Genomic DNA, 26,005 nt, shown 5'->3' with positions numbered 1-26,005 from the left:
AGGACTAGTGGTATCCACAGCAACAGCAGCATCCCAGAGCTGGCTAGTTCAGGGTCTCTGCCCCCTCCTCAGACCTGCTGAGTAGGAATCCCATTTAGCTAGGACTGCAGGTTACTCCAGAAGTTATAACACATTAGAAACGCTGAAGATTAGGTTGAATTTAAATAGACTCTGAGCATTTTGACGCTGCCTTTAACTTGGACAGAGAAGTGAGTACCAATCTTGTGTTTGGCTCAGCCCTCCTGATCACATGATTATGTTACCCTTCGGTGGCAGTCCCACAGCTCCAGGTGGAGGTGTAAACAGTGTGAGAAGGTAGTAGCAGCAGACAGGGAGTTCCTGTCTTCTGGAAAACAGTTTATAGTCAAACAGAGATGGTCTTCCATGACCCATGATGATCGTGTGTCGCATGAGTGAATAAAATCAGTATTCTTTGAAGTGTTTAACCCGGCAGTGGCCTGCGGATTGGATAATTAGTGACTCCCAGCATTTGTGGGAGAGGGTTCAGCAGTAGTGCCATCCTTGCTCTGAAAACCACAAATTACCACTGGCTTTGATGATCCCTGATCTTCTTTGCCACAAAACCCCATATTAAAAAGAGCCTAGTCACGCAAGGGCAGCTTTAACCAGAGACACTGTGGATATTCCGACCCCATTATGCAGACTGGGCAGTGGATTCCCGTAGATGATACTGCCTTCTGAAGTCATCCACAGAGTAAAGATTAGATCCAAGGTGTAAGTATACTTTGAATGGCTGTCAAAGCAGCCTGACCATCCTGGTTGTAGTGGGACACGTTAGTGCAGGCAGAGCCGTGGGAGCAACCCAGTGGTTTCGCACAAGTCCTTCATTGTTTACCTAACAGTAGTGAGCAGTTCTACACAGTATCTAAGGAGGCTTGCTTGTACACACACTAGCATCATTCATGTGCAGTATCCAGAGTTGCTCTACTGCAACATCACAGCCAGAAGGAAGGGGACACAAAGAGAAGAGAGTCCAGCTTTTAAACTAAAGCTGCAGAGGAGTAGTTCACTTCTTCCCTTGCTCCATATGCCACCCACGTGACCTGACCTATCCCTAGATTCTCTTCTCCGTAGGTCAGACTTGGAGATGGAATCCAGCCCTGTGCCCAGGGAACAAAAACACGAGTACACAATTAGAGCTCTCCTTCAGAGAGTGGTGTGTGTCTGCCCTGTTCATCAGGCCTCAGTCAGCCAGTTGGAGTTTATGTACGAGGCTGGGTTGGTGAGATTGATGGTTGATGTTCTCTTTTTATGCTTAGTTATTGCCCAGATAGCTGACCACTCTTTCAGTTACAGATAAGGAGGGAGGGAACAAAGACAGGAACTTCTCACAGGAGCCCCAAAGTTTTAGCTATCTGGAATCTTACAGTGCTCCTAAATGTAGGCCATGGGATCATTACTGCCAGGAACTCACTAGATTATCACTGGTGGAGTTCACACTATGGGTTAGGTTCATCCAAACATATGGCTGTTCTTCTAAAATACCTGGGAGTTTGTCCATGGTCATCTTCACATTTCTTGTCTGGGTTAAATAATGAAAATGTGACTATAATTTCTGCCCCATCAGAGCCAGGCTCTCTGGACTAACTGAGACTTTGATTCTTAGGGCTTGAATGCTGTCTTTGATATCCTGGTGATAGGCAAATTCAACATTCTGGAAACTGTCCAGAAGGTACTACATAAGGACAAATCATTAGAGGTGAGTTACATGCTTTTACCTTGAGCCCAGACGTAGAAAATGTCAAGTACCAGCCAATTTAAAATGCTGTTTTCCAGGTATTTCTTATGGTTTGAATTCTAAAATAGGCAACTTTTTAAGCACTGTGTCACATGGTTTAGGTAGAATGATCATACTTGGGGTTGGCATGTTTGTTTATTTTGCAATACTGGGCATTAAACCCAGGGCCTCCATCATTCTAGGTAAGTGCCCTATAATTAACCTATGTCTCCAGCCCTTTTTTCTACTTTTTATTTTGAACCAGTCTTACTAAGTTGCCTAGGCTGGACTTGAACTCTGTATAGCCTTCAGGCAGACCATATGGCCCAAGGTGTCCACACACCTGTCTCAGCCTCCTAGATACTTGGGATTACATGCTGTGCTTTAGTTGAAAGCCTTAAACAACAAGAACTTCATGGTGTCCTTTCAGAACATTGGCGCACTCAGGAATGGAGGCCTCCTCTTCCGAATGACCCTGCTTACCTTTGGAGGCACCGGCATGCTCTATGTACGCTGGAAAATCATGGGTACAGGTCCACCGGCGTTTACTGAGGTGGACAACCCAGCCTCCTTTGCAGACAGCATATTGGTCAGGGTAAGTATTGAGCCTGGACTTCTTTTTGATTCTTTTCTTTCCCCATCATCTATAGACCAGTGGTTCTCAACCTGTGGTTCTCAACCCCTTTGGGGGTGACCAACCCTTTCACAGGGGTCACATAACAGATATCCTGCACATCAGATATTTACATTATGATTCATAACAGTAGCAAAATTACAGTTATGAAGTAGCAGTGAAATAATTCTATGGTTGGGGATCAGCACACATGAGGAACTGTGTGAATGGTTTCAGTGTTAAGAAGATTGAGTACCACTGCCGTTAGATCCTTCATCCTTCCCCATCTTCATCCCCACCTACCACCACATTCCCAAGTCCCTAAAAAATGGATATATCCTGTTTTACTGTTAAAGATAAAGCCAACTTTTTTTTATTATGTTGTTGGGAAGGATACGTGTTGGGTCTTTATATAGTTATCTCCTGGTGTCCATGGGGAATTAGTTTCAAGAGCCCCCCATAATTCCAAAAACCAGGGGTGCTGGAGTCTCTTTAATAAGGTAAGAGTGTTTACATATAACCTACACTCATCTCCCCTATGCTCAAAACTGTCCTCAGATTCTACACTGCAGCTAACACAATGCCTGGTCTCTGTTCTTACATGATTCAGTGAAGTCCTCACTGCTCAGTAGATTTAAGCTTTGGACTTTGAAACTTACTGAAAACTTTTTTCTTCCAAATATTTTCAATCTGTGGTGAAATTCTAGGTTTGTGGAATCTGTGGATTCAGGCCCACAGAGAAGAGAGGACCAACCATGATTCCTTTCATGAAAAGAAGGAAAAAGAGCCCCTTCTGTGATGATGCCCATCTTACTAACGTGCTCTCTGACCCTGTTTCTGTTGCTTCAGGGAAACCAGCATGGCTGAATCAGGACAAAATGTAATAACACATTGCTATTGCAGGAGTCTGATGGTATCAGGATTATTCACTTAGGTTCGCCTGTTTTTCTAAAGATCTCAAGCCAGATTCCTAGCTGTGCACTTTACAGAGAGAAATCAAGAGACTGCTCAGGGCTGAGCTCCATTTTTAAATGTTAGGTGCACTGTTGACACCTGAGCCTGACCATGTCAGAGGCATTAGGTAATACTGTGTAAATGAGCCATAGCCTGGCCAGAAATACAACACCTGCATTGCCTGGCCCAGTGGCTTGGCTGTATTCTTAAAGTATTAAAATCTGTATGCATTTAATAAATTACAGATTACAGTCCTCTACTCAGAATACAAATGGCCAGTATTTCATTTTACACAACTGCTTCCTGGAACAGGAGCTTATGAATACCTCGGAAGTAAAGTTAGGATATATGTGTTCTTTCAAGTTCAGCATCAAGTAAGTGTTTGTTTTTCTTTTGATTGACAGGCCATAAACTATAATTACTACTATTCATTGAATGCCTGGCTGCTGCTGTGTCCCTGGTGGCTGTGTTTTGATTGGTCAATGGGCTGCATCCCCCTCATTAAGTCAGTTGGTGACTGTAGGGTAATTGCTCTAGCGGCACTTTGGCTCTGCCTAATTGGCCTAATATTCCAAGCTCTGTGCTCTGAAGATAGCTGCAAGAGAAGGTAAGAGGCAGCATGGAATTTTAACTTCTACCCAGAAGCAGTTTGCTAAATCCAATGCCCATCACTTTTAATAGCTCTGTGCATAGGATATCTAAGGACATTTGTTCTGCATATATGGCTACAAGGTGGGAATAATGACTGGCTTCAACTAGTAGGAAAGGAAGTTGGAGGAGCAGCAGACTGACGGCTATGTGCCCCTCACCCCCAAGTAGCACTTGGAGATCTCCCTGTAGGAGGTAAAGTGTAATTTATGGTCAGAACAGAGAGGGTAATTGACGTGTGTTGGGTCCATTATTTCACAGTTCTTCAAAGAAGCCCTTGCAAATTCTGTGCTGATCCTTTCTGTTGTTGGGCACAAAATAAGTTGCAGCCCCAAAGAGATATTAGACTTTTTCAACAGATAAAAAGGTCTTTTGCAAAGGGTTATTGAGGAAATAATTGGAGAAAACAAACATGTTCTGTGAAAATGAAAACTGTTTAGGGTGATTTCCACAAAGCCTAAGTGCACATGATATTAAATGAGTAATTTCTCAAAATAAATGAATGTTTTCTGCTTATGTGTGTCCTTAAATTGGTTGATGATTCTAAAGAGCAATGAACTTTAGCCCCAATTGGTTCATTTATACATGTGAAATAGAATTTAAAACAAAATACTGTAAAGCACGACGTCCCAGAAGAAGCCACCAAATGTGACCTCATTTCTTCATTTGCACCTTTGCATGTGAGACAGAGAGACATAGTCTCTCCATAAACATGGTCTGCAGATGCTAGACTGTGTTTGTGCTTTACTGGTTGTGACATAGTAACAAAAAAAATGATAATTATTTCTTTCAAATTTTACAAAGTTTAATTAATCTATTTCTGTATTGTTCTGGTTGTTGTGGGGAAGTCATATTAAAAACTACATGGATTTATTGGGGACCAATGTTCGCTAATGAAGGAATGGACTAAATGTAATCTTTCTGAGTTTATTGATACAAGCATATGATTTGGATGTCTCTCCCATGTACTGGCTCCTGAGTACCTTGCTCTGTGCTTTCAGCTATCTCCCTCTACTGATTATGTCTTTTCCTTGCTAATATCTTTTCTAAATTGATGGCAAGAAACAAAGAACAGTCTCTATTGTTGCTTATGTCATGTAAGGAGCTTTTCTTGAAAAGTCTAAAACTAGCCATTTATGTAAATGCTTTTCATCTTCCAGAATCCTTACTCTGGGTCTGGGATTTCTTGTGATTCCCTTCCTTCCTGCAAGCAACTTGTTTTTCCGAGTGGGCTTTGTGGTTGCAGAGCGTGTTCTCTACCTCCCCAGCGCTGGGTACTGCATGCTGCTAACCTTTGGATTGGGAGCCCTAAGCAGACACACCATGAAAAAGGTACCTTGGGTCTGGGGAGATGATTCTGTGGGTAAGGAGTTCGAACCACAGCACTAATGTAAAATGCTTGGCATGGTTTTGCATGCCTGTAACCCCAAGCTTAAAAGCTCTAAGCTAGGCAGATCCTGGGAACTCACTGTCCAGCCAGCCTAGCAGAAATAGCCAGCTTCGGGTTCAGTGAACAACCCCCTCCTAAGAAGTAAGGTGAAGAGTGATGAAGGAAGACACTTGATATCCCCTTGTGGCCTCTACATGGGCACAGGTGGATGCTCACACCTGTGTACCCATGTGTATGCACCACATATATGTATACACCAAAAAGAAAAAAGAAAAGAAAAACATACCAAGCCAGAATGCTGCCACCATTACCATAACCACCACATGTTGCTTACTATGACGTCTGCCAACTCTGTTCAGAAACCAGTTGCCGCTATTATCCTGGGCATTCTACTCATCAACGCACTGAGATGTGTGGTTCGCAGTGGCGAGTGGCGGAGCGAAGACCGGCTCTTTCGAAGTGCCCTGTCTGTGTGTCCCCTCAATGCTAAGGTACCTTGCCCACTAGATTCCTCCTCAGAACACTTCACTGGAAGACGTAAGTCCTCCAGCAGAGTAAGAACATTTACCATGGAACAGTCAGTCACTAGTGTTAACCATCATCAAATATTTGGGTTTTTGTTTTGGTTTGGTTTGGTTTGGTTTGTTTGTTTGTTTGTTTGTTTGTTTGTTTTTTAGTGAGCTTGTTATAGTTGCTTATATTTAGCTAAAAGAAATTATTATATTCAAAAGAAATCATTAAAACTAAGTAGTATCAATAGACAGATTTAAAGTTGTGCCCAACCTCCAGTTCCTATTGTCTCCTCACTTTGAAGAGACTGGGAGTGGGAGGGTGTCTCCTCTCCAGGCTAGGGCTGCACACAGCTCCTATCCTAATCTTTCAGAGCACACCTTTCAGAATCCACACTCTGGTGACAGGAGCTGGCCTCCTTCTAGCTACAATATGAAGATGGTAATACCTGTGGATAGGCTTGGAACTTTAAAATAGATGGCCGCACACCAGTGCCGATGCATATCACCCTGAGTTCTCTGCTTGGTGATGCCTCTTGCCGGATTTGAGAAGCATGCATGTATGTATGTGCTTTTAAAATTGGCAGTGTTTTTGTTGGAGAGATCTAGAGGGGATTTATCTCACTTGTATTTTTGGTTAAATCTAAGCTTTTTACTTACGCAGCTGTGCAAACTCTCTGTGTTCTTTTTTGTAAGGAATAATGCCTGCCTGCTAGGTTTCTTGTGGAGTGAATGATGACACCATAACACAGTGGTCAGCACATAGTAGGCACTCTGGAAATGTTAGCATTTGAGATTTCATGTTCATTTGGCTTCACTGAACAGTAAGAAGAGAATTCCATTGGCTGAATTTGGGCCAAGACTCTAGGGTAGAAGTCTCCTGTTAGTGTACAGATTATTGTGTCATACTGATAGCTGCCTTAGCTCATTTGATTGGAATTGCCTAGAGTGTGTCAATGGATCCTGAATGGGGGAGTGTAGACAAATTGCTAAATGGTCTTATAAATGAAATACACGAAAGCAGCTATTGGGATGAATGCTGAAAGATCAGAGAAGCAGAACAAGCCACAGCTAACCTCACCTCACCAGCTCTTCAGCCAATCCTGTCTCCTCAAACTGGAAGCCGAAATGGATCTCAACTGAACTGCTGCTAAAAGCCTCAAAGCTTAACCAGACTCTAGTTCCTGGTCCTCATGCCTTATATACCTTTCTGCTTCCTGCCATCACTTCCTGAGATTAAAGGTGTGAGTCTTTCCCAAGCAAAGACATGAGATCTCAAGTGCTGGGATTAAAGGTGTGTGTCACCATGCCTGGATGTTTCCAGTGTGGCCTTGAACTCACAGAGATCCTGATGGAACTCTGCCTCCACAGTGATAGGATTAAAGGCATGTGTGCCACCATTTTCTGGCCTCTATGTCTAATCTAGTGGCTATTCTGTTCTCTGACTCTCAGATAAGTTTATTAGGATGCACACTATATCAGCCACAAGGGAGTTTTCTCAAGTTGAAAGCAGTAATTTCAAACAAAGTTATATAAAGAAAACTAGTGAGCACTTCACATCTTACCATGACCCCAAAGTGAAGACAAGTCTATAAAAGCTGTGACTCCTTGCTTGCCCTTTTAGGTGTTTGTTTGTTTGTATCACTCATGTTTTATAGTTAAGAGTCTTAGAAAAAGTGATTTACTTCAAGCTTTTGTCTTTGTTTTGCTGAGCAATCACTATCTTTTGTAAATGAACTTTATTAGCAATTTAATTTCATGGATGTAAGATTCTCTTTACATTTACTTCCCTGCATGGACAGCAGTAATTGCCCATTCTATTTATATAGTTCCTTACTATAGGGAACTCTAGTCTCTACACAAGGTGTTATAATTAATTCCATTATCCTTCTGCTAAGGATTTAGATATAGGGCATTGCTTCATTTTCCCAGATGAGAGAAACTAAAAAGGGGGTAGCTGGCACTATTTAGGTTAGTGATTTGAGTGTCTGGGCAGAGATCCAGCTTGGTGTTTTGCTGTGCCCAGGTGACCGTAGTAAACAAGGGATACGGCGTATATTTGCTGTCTTGGCCTGAATATCTTCCTAGCATGTGAATTTAGCCACAATAGACTGGAAACCAGACAGTGTACACATGGACATCACATGGCCACGAGTATGTGTGTTTCTCGTTTTAACTAGGGTGTGCATAAAGACCTCAGCTTCAAGCCAGTGCTATGATAATTGTTCTTCTCCAGAACTTTTCTCAGTGCCATTTCTGTAAGCAAGATAGAGTTTCTGTTCTGTTTTAAATGTTCCTTTATACACTGAAGTGTCAAGTTGTCTGTTTTTCAAAAAGCTGTGTTGATCTCGGGGAAGAATGCTCCCTTTGGAAACTGCTGTGTCCTTTCCATCCTTTTCCAGGAGATTTGTTTTCTGCCTCTGAGTATTAAGTAAGCGGTTGGCATCTGGCTATTGTTCAGACCCAGGTTTATAAACTGAGATTCTCATTTTTTTTTTTTAACTTAGAAAGCTTGAGATATCAGTATAGGTAATACTGGTCCCTGGCCTGCATTGAAATTACCCACAGTGCCTTGCATGTGGTAAGTGCCTAATATTAGTTATTGAATTGGGCCAAATGGAAATTGTGTTCATCAAGTGTACCGTTTGTGAGATTCCAAGCACTGAATTTATTGGCAGTCATTTTAGTTTTCAAGGCTTAAACATATGTTTCATTTAATACCAACCCCATGATACAGTTCTAAATTATTTTAACAATGAAAGGACCATATACTACCCCAAGATATTTCCTTAAGGATGATTACTGAATTTTTTTGTGTTTAAACATTTTAGGTTTAGCAGTCTTCAACATCGGCAGAATATTTGAAATAGCCAGTTTCTAAAGCAATGGTATTGAAAGTGCCCTTCATTGTGGGTGCTGTTACTTTTTTCCCCACTGTCACTTGGTGGCAGTGGCTGTTTTAATCTAGCTTCATTGTCTCAGCATATGATGTACAAAGGTTGGAGGGAAAGCTGGATAAATGGCTTCTCTCAGTCTTTCATATACCACGATAAAGAAAAACTCTCATTTTTTAAACACTACCAACAGAAGTGTGGGCGTCCAGTCTGTTTTCTGCAGTGTTTGGCCCAATCCAGACAGATGTTTTCTTTTCACAGAATTCCCTGTCGAATCCATAGAGTGAAAATATCTTCTTAATTTTGGACTGCCTTCTAGGCCTGAATCAGATTTCTGATTCATTCTGTTTAAATAACAGCTATCCAGCTTTTTACAGTGGCCTGTCCCCTCCCCTGGGATTCTGGCCTGGCATTCTGAGTGTCTGGCAGAACCCTGACCATGCTGCAGAGGGCAGCTGAACTCTTTTTGAGGGCGGGCGGTTTATGGAGAGAACAAAGGAAAGCAGCAGGAGCTGTGGGCAGAAGAGGCGGGAGCCATGTGACATCTGAGTAGAAGCTGTATTTGTATCCTGGTGACCAGGAGGACATGCCTCTTGGCGGCACCCTCCAGCTTTCCATTCTTTTGTGCATGGAATGGGATGAGGCCACAAATACTATGGCCTGCTCCGGCAATAGTGTTTACTGAACCACTTCCAAGCTGTAATGTAAAAATGAAAATACCTACAAATGGATAGTATTGTGGTCCAGGAAGTTTTGTGAGTGAGGTGGGGTGGGGGGTGAGGAAGGTGGAGTATTACATCAACCTAACATTTCTCTGCTTTGGATTTCTTTCATTGAACTAGGTAAATACAAATGTAATTATTTTAAAACTGACTTTGAAAGGAATCTGTAACACATGAGCTCATTGAATGGCATACTGCCCTGAACCCTTCCAGAAATCCAAGCATATCTGAGGCAGGGCTGTGACTGGGTTGAAATTAACAGTGTAGGATGGGTTCATCTTCAGAGCGCAGTGCTCCACCCCTGCTCGAATGCTGTTTCAGGATTCATCCATTTGCTAGGGTCACCACTGCATAATGCCTGAGACCATGAGCCTGTAGCGACCGAGATCAGTTCTAAAGGCTAGACCTCCAAGACAAAGGTGCCAGCAGGGCTGCTTTCTGTGAAGGCCTCTCCCTCCATGTGTCCTCATGTGGCTGTTCCTGTGCACAGTCTTCTTGTCTGTCTGTATGCAGTCAGAATGGGTTGGGGCTCCCTGAGTGACCTCACTTCTCCTGATTACACCTTAAAGGCCAGGTCTCCACAATCACATTAAAAGGTCCTGGGCTCATTGTATAAACACTAAGGGAACTATATTTTGTCCATGACACATCGCAGAAGACAGTTGTTGGTGTCAAGAAGAAAAGCAGATGGTGTGGTGAGGCATCCGAGTAGCCTAGAACAATCAGCCATCTTCACCCAGCACCTGGGAAGCAGGTGTACTGTGGTAAGAACTGGGCTTAGGAACTGGGGTTCAGATTCAGCCTCATGGTTTCTAATAAGATGCTTAACACCAAAGCAACTTATCAGCTCAGAAGGGGAGGCAACTCCCTCAGCTCAGAACTGCTGTGGGGAGAAGGTATTGACCAGGAGCATGTCAGATCTTGGTGGCCCTCAGTATGAGGTAATGTATGGTATTGTTCATCCCGTCCTGGGATTACCTCTGGTTTTATGGTTCTGGGAAGAGCTTTTGATTGTCAGTGGAGACCTCAGATGATGTTTCAGGGCCAAGGCCATCCTGTTTTTCAAGTCTAGGTCCCAGCTCCCTTTTTTGTTGTTGTTGTTTGTTTTAATGGTGGTTTTGAGATAAGGTCTCAAGTAGCCCTAACTGGATTTGAACTTTCTGTGTAGCCAAAGATGACCTTAATCTGATCCTTCTGCCAGTACTTTCCAAGTGCCAGCGTTGCAGGCATGCACAGCACACCTGACATTTCTCTGTACTATATTCTGAAACATGCATAACAGAAAATACTCTGCATCACCCCCCTCCAAATGTCCTCGTTCTAAAATGGTTAAGAATTTCTCATTGATTTTCAACTATGAGTCCTGTTTCTTCAATCTTCTTTGCAAATGCCTTCTTTACTCATTAATGATTATCTCGTGTTCTCTTTCATTCTTGTTTGTTTCTTTGTTTATTGGTTTTTCAAGACTGGGTTTCTCTGTGTAGCCCTGGATGTCCTAGGAACTCACTTTGTAGACCAGGCTAGCCTCAAACTCATAGAGATCTGCCTACCTCTGCCTCCTGAGTGCTGGGATTAAAGGTATGCGCCACCACTGCCTGGCTTCTTTCATTCTTAATGTACATAAAACTCTCATCATATAAATTAACCTTTTTAAGACCAACAAGGTAAGTTAGTAGGTAAAGGTGTTTGCTGCCTGCCCTCAATTAAGGCTTGATGAAGACATGAGAATGTGGCTTCATAAGGAGAGAGACTTGGCCTGCACACTGTTATAGTAAACCAGAAGTGACCTTCTCTGAAGGAAATGCCAGGACACATAACACACACACCCACTGTCTTGCCATATGATAGTTTCCACTGTGTTCTGAGTTATCACCAGGGACAGCCCCCACCCCCATCCCTTAGACTTCACAGTCTCTCTCTTAAACTGAGCAAAATACATTTCTGTATTTAAAAAAAAAAAAAAATGGCAGCCTGTGGCATTTTGTTGTATCAAAGGGAAGCAGGAAGATAGGACTTACATCAGGGTAGAGAAAGGGCATGGAGTCAGGGAAGCTGGATGGTGTGTGAACAGCAACAGGTATCTGATCACCAACAAATACCCAAAGACGGAAGCCAGGCTGGAAGAGCTCCTCCTTCAGGCTTAGACTTTAGAACTGAGACGAGCAGTGCTTTGTGGCGCCCAATTGGTGGCATCTTGCCATGACAGCCCAAGTACACTGACCTTGTTGTTCTCAAGCAGGGCCTCAACAACCTGTTGTTGCCTGGCTGCTCCTGGCCAACCTGAATTCCTGCCCTCAGCACTCCAGCAACCCTCACCCTCTGTCCCAACATCGGCTTCCTTTCATCCCTGCACTCTGCATGGGCTGCCTCTTCTTCCCAGGGCATCCTCCATGGCAAACCTTTCCCTAAGAGCTAGGTTCAGATCCCAGCCAGGAAATCCATCCCTCAGGCTCTCTGAAACCAGGACATACCCTTTCCTGCACAGCCCTGGCAGCCTGTGCAGTGACAGGGGTACTGAGGTAGTAGTTTAGTGGGTAGCCATGGGTGCTGTGAGACAGGACTTTGGGCTTTTGCCCCCATGTTGTCCCCAGCTGCTGGTACAGTGCCATACTCAATCATCATCAATCACTGCCTGAAGGATGAGGGATGATGGTCAATGTTATTTGGTACCTTCTTAGTTTAGGCTGCCATTAGAGAACACTGTGAACTGGGGTTTAAATCATAGATTTTTACTTCTCAACCCTCTGGAGGCTAGGGAACCCACAGTGAAGGCACCTGTGAGCAATGGTGCCTGGGAAGGGCCTTTTTCTAGTTCAGGGTCAGCCATCTTTTTAGTGAGACCCTGACATGACTAGGAACGTGAGGGAGACCCACCTTTATGACTTATTCACCTTCCAAAGTCCCCACCTTCTAACTCCTCAGGTTAGGAGTTAGGATGCCATTGTATGAATTTGGGGGTGGGGGACAAAAACATCCCACTCATGATTCAGGGAGTAAAATGCTTGCAATGCTACCTGAAGAATATGTGGGACCAGAAAGGACTGGATTTGGGGGAATGATAGAACTATTACTTCTGTCTCAGGTCTGTAGATGACTGGCTTGTGATCTCAACTCTAAGGTTTGTGAGAGAGGAGGACGCGGGGCTTCCCAGACAGCTTAGTTTTGTGACTTTCTGGTTTTCTCTGGGGGTGATACAGCCACTTTCCTTCCTGTCACATTCACAGCTGTGTCTGCTTATTGCCCCCGCCTTGTAATCTGTTCTTATAGCTTCTTACAGAAGCCTATAACCACCCCCATAGGGCTTTTTAGTTCTTGCGGATGTGTTTTATTTTGTTTTGTTTTAAATTCCTTTCCCTTCTGTCTTCAGTTAGAAGATTCATTATGTGTCCAGCTCTGAACAAAGAAGTCCATGTGCTTGCTGATAGCCAAATTGTCACCTGTGTTTTCAGGTTCACTACAACATTGGCAAAAACCTGGCTGACCAGGGGAACCAAACAGCGGCCATCAGATATTACCGGGAAGCAGTCAGGTACACACGTGTGCATGGGTCTTCACTTTCCAAGATGCTTGACTCTTCCCTGAAAAACTCTTCGATCTTTGCTGATTTCTAAGTGTTGGGTGAAAACAAATGAGCAATAACAGTCTGTTTGGCTTTTCTCTCCATTTCCAGACTAAATCCCAAGTACGTTCATGCCATGAATAACCTTGGGAATATCTTAAAAGAAAGGAATGAGCTCCAGGAAGCTGAAGAGTTGCTGTCATTGGCTGTTCAAATTCAGTAAGCAATTTGTTTTCTTTTCTTAGCTTTCTGCCAAGGTCAAAGAGTGGATCTCTGGATTTGGGCAGTCGTCTAATCTTCTCTTTTTCTTGTCTATCTTTTGTCAAAAATGCTTTTCCAGGCCAGACTTTGCAGCCGCGTGGATGAATTTGGGCATAGTTCAGAATAGCCTGAAACGGTTCGAGGCAGCCGAGCAAAGCTACCGGACAGCAATTAAACACAGGCGGAAATACCCAGACTGCTACTACAACCTTGGGCGGCTGGTAAGGGCAGGCTGCCCCAGTTCCCATCACCTGAAATAGAACCTCTTACACCATCCAGGACTCTCCACATTATAGCAGTCCTCTGTATGTGTTTATCTCATTTCAAAGTAGTGATTTGATTTTCTTGTATGTACTGCTAAAGTATCACAGAAACAATAGATTAAATGAAAATTCTGTACATCCCTCTGCCCTGGAAAACATACACCAAGGGCCCACTTCCTGATAAACATTGGTTTTTTGTTTTGTTTTGTTTTGTTTTTAAAACATGGATTGAATAGAAACTTAAGATTTAAAAACAAGCCTGTAACTGATTTCTGAGCCTCCTTGTTCTCTTTCCCCAAGGGAGCAGATCTCTTCTTTTGCAAGGGGACATTCTAGTTAGAGCATTTATCTGAAAGGGCCTTGCAGTTACTTAATGGAAGTAGAAAGTAAGATGTTTGAATTAATCAATTTTTTAATAGGAAGAACAGTATTGCATTTTTACCCTGATATAAATAACTTTGGCATTTAATGTGTTTGTTTCTGGAATGATGTGCCAGGATTTTGTGAACTGCACAGGTAGAATGAGCAGAGGAAATAAAATGGTGAGACACATGGCAATGAGCAGTAGGACTGACTTTCTCATGATAGACTGAGGGGTCTCTGCAGACATCATACAGGGAAGTAAACCTGGGCAAGAGATGTCAACCTGGATCAGACTTCCGGGAGTCTAATGCCAGGCGGTTCATTGTCAGCATATTTGGGAACAGGTTTCCAGGTAACAATCAGACCAATACCAGGTGCACAATAAAGCTTAAGGTATGCTTACATACCAACTCCTTTACAAAGAGTATGTGACCTTGAGGGTATGTTCCATAGCTGAAAGGCCTAGAACCTAGTGTGGTCTCTGACCAATAGCATGGAGGTCAGCAGGCCATAAAGTGCACATGACATCTACCCTAAGGATGAGTAATGGTCTATGGAGGGAAGAGTCTGGGATAATCATTCTGGGGAATCTGAATGAGGTCTGACTTTGTAGCAAAAGGTGGGTGAGATTTGCCTCCATAGATAGCAAAAAGGTCACCAGGTCATTAACAGAATCCACTCCCAGCCTTCTGGGTAGGAGGAGAACATGTATTTTATGTACTCCATTGAGAAGAGGCCCCTTTGTGCCTTACATTCCAGGTTTCTCTAGTGATCTGTGGGCACAAGGACCTCTGTGCCCCTAACACTGGACAAGTCACTTTAAGTGGGCAGACAATGCTTATATTATAAATTTTAGAATGATGTGGCTTGCATATTTTTATTTAAAAAACACTAACTTTGTTGTAGTTGTTAAGTACAGTAGGAAGACACCATCTCTAAAGTCTACTCCAGTGTTAAAAAGAGGAGTTACTTCCTCCAGGGCACCCTAGGGGGTGACAGCGGCATGACTGACCCCAGGGAACAAGAGATTTGAGCAAAGATAGAGCATGATGTTCTCTTGTCCTCATCAGCTGTCTCCATGACTACTGGGCCCTGTGTGCTTTCACATTTCAAAGTGCCTGCTTTATAATGATACACACTTCTATGCTGAAGAAGTACTAAAGTTTGTCTAGGGATATACAGGGGTGGAGGGTACTTTAAAAACCTCATGATAATGTGAGTAGAGTCCGAAACCTCAATTACATACAAAGCAGGGCAAGTCCTCAGACTTGACAAAGAGAGAAAGTGCTGCTTGGAGGGAGCAGATATATTCACCTAAATCTGTATATGGAAGTGGAGTTACTATCTGTTTGCTGGGTCAGTTGAACTAGTACTTAAATGACATTAGATTTGGTCCTTGTGAAGTCTTTGGTGTTTCCTTTCTTCTAGAGGTAGCTCCTTTTAAGTTATTGCTTGCAAAGTAAGTATATCCACTTGCAACTTCCACATTTCCACTCTACATTTCTACCCTACTCACTGCCTGTCACTGTTATTCCTTGGAATTTGGAAAACAGAATTTATGCTAAATGAGCCCCAACAGGAGTAGCATCCAAGAACACAGAACATAAAATACAAGCTTGGATGGTGAACTCTAGTCTTGGGCTTCATGATGCTTTCTCTGGGATGATCAATTGTAGCCGTGAAACAATGGATACCTCAGTGTTGTTTACCTCTTGTGCTGCCCTGAAATGGTGTTTCCACAGTGCCTGTTGCATAAGGCTCTTACTCTCCATTGTGGTTTGATTATCCAGCTTTCGCTCTTGACAGCTTAAAAGCATTAAGGCTTAATCTTTAACAGTTTAGCCAGCCCATTTATATATCCGCAAATAAGAGGAATTTAATAACTTCAAGGTGTCTGTTTTAGAAGTCATGTTTTTATAATGGGAGACAGATACTTGCTTTGATTTGTGAACTCTGATAAGAAGAGGATACAATGCAATTATAGAGGAAATAGGAAGAGCAGGGTTATTTGGGGCATAGTGCTGATCCTTGAGGGTGGTGGTCATAGTGGCTTGGAGGAGTGCTGGGGACTGTTCACTGTGCAGAAGTTGGTCATCTATGTCAGTCATGGACTTTAGAAAGGAGTAAACATGCTAAGCCTTAGAAGGACTTGGTCAGACAGTGTGGGAAGAACAAAATATATTGATGCAGAGATTAATAATTAAAGGAAACCCATAGGTTTGGGGGAGCATGTGGATGGAAGGAGAATTGAACTCGGAAGAAGCTACCATATGGAGGAAAGACCACTGCTTCCAGGCCTGGGACAGTGGAGGAGAGGATAGGAGGAGGAGAAGGGCAGGATGGGAGCTGGGTGAAAAGCATGGTTCTCTGTCCTTGTCCTTCTGAGGTGGCAAAATTATATCAAGGAGTCGGTGGTAAAGGGGTGCATGAAGGCACTGGTAGGTGAATACCACCTCTGCTCCCTGCTCAGTAGTAAATCACCATGGCTCTCTGTTTTAGTTTTAGTTTTCTCTTTTTATTTATTCTGTGTGCCTTTTGCATCATGTTTCTTTATCCCATTCATTTCTCCATCTCTTTGCATCCATCCTCCTCCCCCCAAATAAAACAAAATGTAAGAGAAAAAAGGAAAAAAAATAAAAATCTCATCATGGAAGCTGCAATGTGGCACAGTGAGTCACGCAGTAAATCCCTTTGTCCATATGGCTTTGCTTGCAAGTGTTCATTGCAAAGAGTCATTGGTCTGGTTTGAGGCCTCTGGTTTCTATTACACAGTTGATGCTGGGCCCGTACTAGGACTCTTCCTGGATATCCTGTTATTGCCCTGTGTTGTGGAGATCCTGCAGCTTTGGGTCTGCAGATCAGGTCCCTTCACATGCTCTGGAAGATCACAGATGTGGTGGATGTTGGGGCTGGCCAAGTCATAACCCTGGATCTAGACCCGGGCAGTTGTAGGGTTGGTCTGCCAACCAGCTCTCCCCTGTCCTCACCACCAGGGTGAGCTCTCCAGCATTGCCCCAGCTAATTCACCTCTTACAGCAATGAACAAGGGGTGGAGCCAGTTCTCCTGCTTTTATATCCTTGGGGTCGGCTCTCCCACACGTGCACCATTAGGGCCAGCTCTATTGTGTTGCCTAATCGAGGTACAGGGTCCACTCCCAAGTGTTGCAGCTGATGGGAGGCAGGGATAGCTCTCCTGTTCTTATGACCACAGGGCCAGCTTTCCCACCTGCCTCAGGCATTGATGTACAGCAGGCAGGGAGGGCATCTTTCCCTTGCCCGTGCCACCACAAAAAAGATGGGCAATGGGGACAGCTCTCCCATGCTCACAGCTTCAGGGCTGGCTCACCCACACCTTGGCTCTATTGCACTGCCCTGGAGAGGTGCAGGGTCAACTCTCCCACCTGCCTTAGGCATTGATGGGCTGGAGGGGAGGGAGGGCATCCCTCCCCAGCCCATGTCGATGTGTGGCAGATGAGGGGTGGGGCTAGTTCTCCCACCCTCATGTTCTTAGGGTTGGCTCACCTGTACGCTCATCAACAGGGTCATCTCTGCTGTGCTGCTCAGACAAATTGCGGGGCTTGCTTTCCCATGTTGCCTCTGGTTAAGGGGTCAGCTCCCTCACCATCTCAGCCCTCTCCCTTCCTCTCTTGTCTCTTCAGATATGCCTCTGTCCACAGGACCTGAACCATTCTGTCTCTCCCTCCCATACCACACCACACCACATCTCTGCTCACTCTAATAGTGCCCATCTGGCTGCTGCTGCAAGGTACCACATGGGCCCATGTTTTCTCCTCAGAGCCCTTGACGGACAGCCTCAGGCCTGCCTGTGAGTCCCACTCAGGTCACCATGACACTGGGCTTCCTCTTCACAAAGAGATCATTATAGTGCCCAACCACCCAGTGCCAACAACACCATAGGTTGGTGTGATTGGCTGTGTTCCTCCCATCCCAGCCATATGGGGTGGGGTGGGGACTTTACTGAAGTCCAGCTGCAGGCTGGGGTGTTTCTCTGTTTTATCAAAGTATGTCTGAGGAAGAGTAGCCAAGGGAACAAAACGAAAACCTGTTACCTGATTCAACCCTCAACAAGCAGTCATAACAGTAATAGTGGGAATAAGTTGGAAACATGAAGACTTGTGTTGTAGGAAGAGCTGACAGTGTCACCACTGACTGTCCAGGTGACTCACATGTGTGTTACACACTGGAGAACTGAAGACACATTCAATGCAGAGACATTTGGTGTTTTAAGCAGCCCTATTTATTTGAATGTTTATACCATTTCCTAATGGTTTTAAAGGATAAAATGTTGCAACCTGCTATTCTAAGCCTCATGAGAAATTCAGACATCTTTAACAGAAAGGTATTTGTAAATGTTTTCATAATTCATTAAACCTTGTGTCGCCTATTTGCTGTATGGACCATAGGACAAGTCAAAATATTTCTGTTGTCCAGGGGAAAATGTGCTTAGTAAGCAGGAAAGAAATAACCTAAGATGCCATAGACTTCTCTCATTTGAACTATGTGCAGAGTTCCAGGGAAGCAGTCCATTCAGATGAAATGTACTTGGGCCCCCACATGCAGGTGATCACATGTGCAAATTCTCTTCTTCCCAAACAGGCAAAGAGTATCCAAACTGCTGAGGGATTTTACATGACTGTGTGGGTCTTTTCCAAAGAGTTTCCAAAATATGTCTGAGTGGCTCATATTTTTATCTTGAGTTTATATATTCATAAGAGGTTTCTAAATCATTCCTCACAAACAAATTAGGCATCTAGCATGCATATGTGCTCTTGCCTGCCCCCATCTCCCACTTCTGTAGTGTGTGGGAGGGAAGATAAGGGAGGGAGAGAGAGTGAAGGTGAGGGAGAGGTGGGGAGGAAGAGGAGAGGAGAGAGATGAACCTGTGTGTCCACATATGGAAGCCAAAAATCAACTTAGGGTATCTTCCTCTCTGGCTCTCCTCCTCATTATTTGAGGCAGGGTAGGTCTCTGTTTCAGACCTTGCCATTCCAACTAGACTAGCTGGCGAGTAGCCTCCTGGGGTCCACCAGTCTCTGTCCCCTGCCCTGTTCTGGGGTTGCATGTGTGTGCCAACAGGCTGGTGTTTTGTGTGAGTGCTGAGGGTGGGTAAGCACTTGACCCATGGAGCCATCTCCCCAGCCCACTACAACTTTCTAGTTACATAAAATACTCGTTTACTGTTCTAAATAGTACTTTATCCAGGATGGACTATAGGGCCTTTCTGAAAAGGAAGAATAATAGTATTTCTTAGTAGCTTGAAATGTGATTTCATAACAGTGGTCAGCAAATAACAGGTTATACAGTTACGCTTCTTGGATCAGGACCCAGGCCACCTGGTTCTAATCCCCAACCTTCCATCTCTAGATGTGTGGTTAAGCAGGTCACATGTGTCCCTGTTATCTTAATTGTTGTATCTATAAAAAAGGGGTTGTGACGGCATCTACTTCATTGGGGCAGTTTTTTCAAGCACATGAGTTGATAGGAAAAATGAGAAGCTCCATAGTGAAGGTAAGGTGGTGGTTCCTGTTTGTTTTGTGGGACTTTGTCTGCCTTTGTTAGTAATATTGTAGGAAGGGAAAAGACAGAAGGGTTGGAATATTCACTTTGGGGGATATTTTGTTTCCAGTATGCAGATCTAAATCGCCATGTGGATGCTTTGAACGCATGGAGAAATGCCACTGTACTGAAGCCGAAGCACAGCCTGGCATGGAACAACATGATCATACTCCTGGACAACACAGGTGCAGAGGAGAACAAGATGATGAGGTGTTCCACCATCCAGTTCTGTGGGCCAGTGTCATTCACACAGGGCACTTGGGGCATGTGAACCAGTGCCATCTCCACAGGCTAACAGTGCACATTGACTTGTGCTATTCTTTCAGTTTAAAAAGTAAATAAGATGAGCATGGTAGTACCCACCTTTTATCCCAGCACTTGGGAGGCAGAGGCAGGCAGATCTCTGACTTTAAGGCCAGCCAGGATGACATAGTAAGTTTGTAAGCAGGGGAGGAAGGGGGGAAGAAAATTAATCTGGTGTTACTCGATGTTACAAAAATGCCTTTTTTAAAGGGGCAGGTGAGATGCTCAATCAGTAGAATATGTACAAGCGTAAGGCCCTGAGCTCTACCCTGTGTTCCCACATGAAAAGCCTAGGCATGATGACAGATACCTATAACCTCAGCACTGGGGAGGTAGAGACAGGAGGATCCCTGGGGTTCACCAACGAGCTAGACTAACCTAATTAGAAAGCTCCAAGTTCAGTGCGAGACCCTGTTCCTGTCTCAAAAAGTAAGGTGGAGAGCTTGAGGATACTGACTTCTCACCACATGCACATGCAGCACCCTGACACAAACAATACTAATGTCTGTCTGTCTAAAAAATAAAATTTCCTCTGACATATCTGAATATAATGTGATGAAAATCACTGTATAACTGGTACCTGGGAGAAAATTTAAATGTGGCTTTCTAGAATGTCATGGAAAGGTATTTACCTCTTCTGTCAGAATTGAGCTGAGTTGCCATGGCTCTTCCACTCACCAGGTTGTGGAGCATCTTCACATGTTCTGGTTGGGTCTTTTCCAGTAGTGTCTTCGTGATCATGTGTAATGCATGTAAGTCCTTCTCTGGAGACCTGAAGGCACAAGTACAATATCGATGTGGTTTTCATTTCTCCTCCCAGGTAATTTAGCCCAGGCTGAAGCGGTCGGGAGAGAGGCGCTGGAATTAATTCCTAATGATCACTCTCTTATGTTCTCTTTGGCAAATGTGCTGGGGAAATCCCAGAAATACAAGGTGAGTAAACCACAGGCCTTGACATCCTTCAGTTAGTCTGGCAGCTGACAGCAGCCTGCAGGGTTTCTTATGCCCACTTCAATCAAGAGTTAAACCAGAGGAGCACCAGGGGAGTTCTTGGTCAGATTGTTTCCTGAAGAAGTTGCCAAACAGAGGGACATGGGGGTCAAACCCAGTGCTCTTTTTCATCAGAAACAGGCCTGTTCTTGTGGAGAGGGAACAGAAACCCAGGCAGGGAGTGTAACTAGGATGAGCTGCTGGTCTGTACCTCCCAGGGTTTCCTCTCCCCTTCTGCATGAAGATTCTGACGCTGTCCCTTGCAGAAAGTCAGGAGTACTAGGGTTGTCTATGGGTACTATCTTTTGTATTTTATGTAGCTGGTTCCCACTGCTGCCAAGGTTTATCCTCTTCTGAATTACATGTCATCAGCAAGGCCCTAGAGGTTTTGACCAATGAAAACCACAGAGTTACTCTGGCACTGAGATGTAGCTCCATGCCAGAGGGCTTGCCTAGGATGTCTGAGATTCTGGACTTGACCTCCAGCCCCACAAACACACACACTCACTTGCGTGCATGCATACTTGAATGCACGCGAGCCCACACACACACACACACACACACACACACACACACACACACGCACACACCTCTTCCACTCAGGTTTTGAAGTGTAACAAGTGGTTGGCTGGGCCTCACTCCCTGTGTACTTCAGGAAACTGTGGGTCCATGGGACTGCTGACCCCACACTCTGATTTTACGCATCAGAACTGTTGAGGGAGCTTGTTAACATAGATTCCTCCCCAGGAGAATCAGCCTGGAGTGGGATAAGTCAGGGGATATTTGTTTCTAACTGGCATCCTGGGCACCCCGCACAAAAAGCCTTGGAGGTACTTTGAGAAACAATCCCATGAGCTTTGGTGGAAGAAATATTTTAGGATTGTGGGCTGATAGATATTTGAGTTACTACTTAAAATACTAATTAATATTTTATTAATATTTCATGTTAACATTTTATTCTGAATAATTTTATTTCAAAATTATAGCAGCTATGTGTTATTCTGAACACCATGAGGCCATGGATATGATTCAAGGCCTAACTGTAGCAATTAATTTTTTCCTTTAGAGAACACTACTAATGCATTAATTAATAACTCTCTATTGTCATTTCCTTGTGTTCATTACACATCATTATTGGTTTAATTTTCTGTAAACTGACTTAAATGTTTCTATCATTTTTGAGTATTGTTGAATTTAGGTTTCACTATACATTTTTAGTTCTAACTTTTGTACTAAAAAGTGGCTTTTGGAAATGTTTTGGAAGTGTTTTAATTTTTTTGTACCTCTACATGGGGGAAGGAGTGTGGTTGTCAGCAAGGACAAATCGGTGAACTTGGTCCTCCATTGGCCCAGCAACAGCAAGCCTTCTTCAGGATGCCAATTCTGTAATCATTGTATTGATTTTTTTCTATAATCCTGCAGTCTGTGAAGTGCAATTTCTATTATAGGAATTGAACCTAGGGTTCATTTGGCTTCCTGTTCATATCCCCCCATAAGTAGAAAATACTCCATATAGCAGAATGGAGCAGTCAGTCACCCTTATTTTTACACATTTTTCATTTTAATGGTCAAGGCCAGAGTTCTGAGCCTGTGATAAGGAAACGAGATGAAATATGAAATAAGGAGCTCATTTTGAGCTCTTGGGCAGCTACCAGCAGGGAGCATAATGGGAGTTTTCCAGCCAGGGGTCAGCCAGCCAAGTCCAGCCATGGGCCAGCAGTTGACATTTTTTTTCTTTTAAGTTAAGGATTTGGAATGTAAACATTTGTGTAGCTTTTCTGTCACATTAGGAAGAGAATCTTTAGTTCTTGATCTATAGGATGCCCTGTCCTGCTTGATGTTGGCTGTCTCCTGACAGAGCACTGGGCACACATAGTAGGGAAAGGGGGGTGCAGAGTAGTGGAGACTTACAGGATTGGAGTAGGCTCATCTTGCAGCCCAGGGATTGGGAATCTGCATTCTAGACAACTTATTTGTCACTTATGAACCTTACTGGTTTTCTCTTACTGGGGGGGGGGGGGGGGGGTGCACATGCACGCTCACACATGTGCATGTATACATGTTTGCACATAGGTATGTGGCTGGAGTCAGAAGCTGATGTAAGATCTTCCTCAGTTACTGTCTACCTTATTTTTTTTGAGAGTCTGAGCTGCCTCGGAGCTCGCCTATTCAGCCAGCTTTCCTGGCCAGAGAAATTCCGGGACTCTGTCTCTGCCTCCCCAGCACCATGACAGTTTTGCATGGGTACTGGGATAGAGATTCAGGTTCTCAGGCTTGTAGTCATGAAGTGACCGGATGAATTTCTCATCAGCATCAGGATGCAGGTTGCATCAGCCTGCTAGCAGCTTGGGTGTACAGAAAAGGTGTCTAATGTGTTGAATGGTTCCAGTGCTCATTCAAGAGCCTAACAGCAGACACTCACCTGTCCATGCCTCAGTCTGCTCTTGTGTAAAGTGAAGACAGCAGTCTGCTCGACTTCTGGCCTTGCAATAGGAGAACATGCACAAGGGTGGAATTTGCACCTATTGAATGGTAAATACAAAATGATAAGAAGTTGAATGGTCATTAAGTGACTCTCTATGAATCATTTTAAACCTATTAAAATTTGTGTTAATTTCCAATTCTGGGCTAGTGGAGAATGGCAAAGGTGATGTTCAGCTCTGACTGCAATACTTCCCAGCCACTCCTTTCTGCATTGCTTGCTCCACTGCCTTAGGGTTTAAGCGTACACCACAGTGAGAGAGTGGCCATGTGTGTCATGCCATTAAGAATTGTTTGGTTTTTCTCATGTAGGTTCTACCTGATTTGTTTGATTTTTGCTTGTTTATTCATTTATATCTGTTTGTTTACTAGACTGAGTCTTGGCTGTATTTTGTTAAGTAGCTCAGGTTGGCACTCTGCCATCCTCTTGTCTCAGCCTTCTAAGTACAGATGTGCACATCACACCCAGCTGATGCTTCTTTCTAAAAAGATATTTAAATTTTTTAACCTTTTAGCTGGGCAGCGGTGGCGCACGCCTTCAATCCCAGCACTCGGGAGGCAGAGGCAGGCGGATCTCTGTGAGTGTGAGGCCAGCCTGGTCTACAGAGCAAGATCCAGGCAGGCACTAAAACTACACAGAGAAACCCTGTCTCAAAAAACCAAAAAAAAAAAAAAAAAAAAAAAATGTAATCTTTTTATTTTATGTGTGAGTGTTCTGCCTGCTTGTGTGTCTGTACACCACATATGTGCAATGCTTGTGTCTCGGCACCACATGTGTGCCGTGCCCATGGAGACCAGAAGATATCCTATGCCCTAGGGGTTGGAGTTACAGATGGTTGTGAGAAGCCATGTGAGTGCTGAGAATCTTACCTGGGTTTTCTGCAAAAGCAACTAGTGTGTTCAACTGCTGAGCCATCTTTCTAGCCCTTTGAATATATTTTAAATACAGATAAATGTGTTTAAAAGATGTCATATCTAGAAATATAGGTAACTAAAAAGTGAAAGTTTTACTCAGTCTCAGCTACTTAACTATTACAGGCACTGGCTGAGCCTGGGGTCATCCTCTGTTAGTTCATAGGAAGACTGGCCCATGATAGGTTGTGTGAGCCACAAGCTGCCAGTTGTACTGACTTTTGCCTAAGTGAGTCTGAAGGAAGATGATCTTCACATCACACTGCCCCTCCTCTCCCTCCCAGAGTCATGCAGGATACAAGATGGCCCTTAGGAGGGCTCTGGCTCAGGATTAAGGACCTGTTGCTCTTGAGATGTTTGCCTTCCAGGTCTCTCCACCCAGATCTCCACTTGTTCTTAAAGACCCAAATTGCAAGGCCATTCTCAGCTCCAAACTTTTGTTAAATGCAGTGTATAATGTACTTCTAAAGAGTGCATTACTTTTTCTCTGTGTTAATAAACAAAATCTCCAGTAGAATGAGGGTTGAATCTATTCGGTGATACAAACCAGAACATTGCCTATGTTTAGAAGCATCCAGATATCTCCATGGACCAGTTTATAACGTCTTTCTTGAACACAGCCATTAAAAGCTGATGGGATGGATGAGCACGCTATAAGCTTTGAACACCTGTGGGCCTGTGCTCATCCTCAGGCTGAGGTACAGTCCAAGGCTGCACTCAAGCAGTCCCAGCACCCCCTGAGGCAGCAGATCCTACCTACACTCACTTGCTCCCAGACCTGCCCTTTCTGGGATGCCCCTGTGTTTACATGCTGCAGTGTTTCCAGCATCGGAAATATGATTCAAGCTTCCTCCTTCGTCTTCTGGTTCCCTTGCAGCATTCAACCTTGCCATGTAGGAGTTGCCACTTGAGGATGTGTGAACCTCAAGTCCCTACCCCCATCAGTGTCACTGTCTCCCCTAGGCTCACCAACTCATTACCCAGGGACAGCTATGGGCTTGACATTTGAGCAGTTAGGAAATGAGAAATTCTAGGAACCCATAGAAAGTATGTCATTCACCCCTGCAACAGTCCGCTCCAGCAGAGTCATCAGAGCATCTTAAAGTAGATTCTCATTGTTTGTCTCTCTTATTTCCTGTGGTTTCAGGGCTAGATGAAAATGTTTAAAAACCAACAGAAAAAGCATAGCTGCATAAAAACCACAACAAACCATACCTTCCACTTGGTTTGGTTGTTCTGCAGCTTATCTAAAACGTTGGACAAATCAGGGGGTCTCTCCAAAGGCAATTCAGCTGCTGGAGCTGGGTTGCAGACACTGACTCACCACTGGCATCCTACTTGTCATATTGATGTCTTCATTCAGTCGCCTTTGAATGATATGTCTACATGACTGGGTTTTCTCTGAGCTCTGTGGGTTCAGAGATTTCCACCTGGACCCTCCAGCCTGCTTCCCATGACTCATTGGCTATCCCATGACAAAGAAGCTGCTGTTCCTGCAATTCAGTGTCAGAAGAGTTATCTAGAATGTGAGAAGTCAAAATTGTCCCCAATCCAACAGCATGGGTTGTTAGTATAAGCTCAGCATTGTAGCAGGAATCTTAAATGGTCTTATTAATAAAATCAAACCTGAGGCCAGGTATTGGGGTGAATGCTGGAAGATCAGAGAAGCAGAACAATCCACAGCTACCTCACCTCACCAGTTCTTCAGCTGATCCTGTTTCCTCAGACTGGATGCCTCTCAGCTGAACTGTGCTTCTCAAAAGCCTAAAAGCTTAACAAGCCAAATGTTTCTAGTTTCTGGCCCTCACGCCTTATATACCTTTCTGCT

The 26,005-nt window shown here is 44.0% G+C and overlaps 1 protein-coding gene across 3 annotated transcripts in view; it reads left to right on the top strand.

The window, feature by feature from the left end:
• Positions 1–26,005, top strand: part of Tmtc4 (transmembrane O-mannosyltransferase targeting cadherins 4) — a 61,995-nt gene that overhangs the window by 32,410 nt on the left and 3,580 nt on the right. For all 3 annotated transcript variants that reach the window (XM_036198883.1, XM_036198881.1, XM_036198882.1), the window contains exons 7-16: positions 1,628–1,720; positions 2,169–2,333; positions 3,710–3,912; positions 5,114–5,285; positions 5,703–5,834; positions 12,918–12,997; positions 13,139–13,246; positions 13,368–13,509; positions 19,562–19,676; positions 20,615–20,727. In XM_036198883.1, the coding sequence (XP_036054776.1) occupies positions 1,628–1,720; positions 2,169–2,333; positions 3,710–3,912; positions 5,114–5,285; positions 5,703–5,834; positions 12,918–12,997; positions 13,139–13,246; positions 13,368–13,509; positions 19,562–19,676; positions 20,615–20,727 (1,323 nt within the window). The remainder of the gene's footprint in view (positions 1–1,627; positions 1,721–2,168; positions 2,334–3,709; positions 3,913–5,113; positions 5,286–5,702; positions 5,835–12,917; positions 12,998–13,138; positions 13,247–13,367; positions 13,510–19,561; positions 19,677–20,614; positions 20,728–26,005) is intronic.

This window comes from Onychomys torridus, chromosome 9, assembly GCF_903995425.1.
Source record: "Onychomys torridus chromosome 9, mOncTor1.1, whole genome shotgun sequence".
NCBI classification, from domain to species: Eukaryota; Metazoa; Chordata; class Mammalia; order Rodentia; family Cricetidae; genus Onychomys; species Onychomys torridus.
The sequence above is the reverse complement of the archived record's forward strand: the minus strand, read 5'-3'. Positions and strand labels throughout refer to the sequence as shown.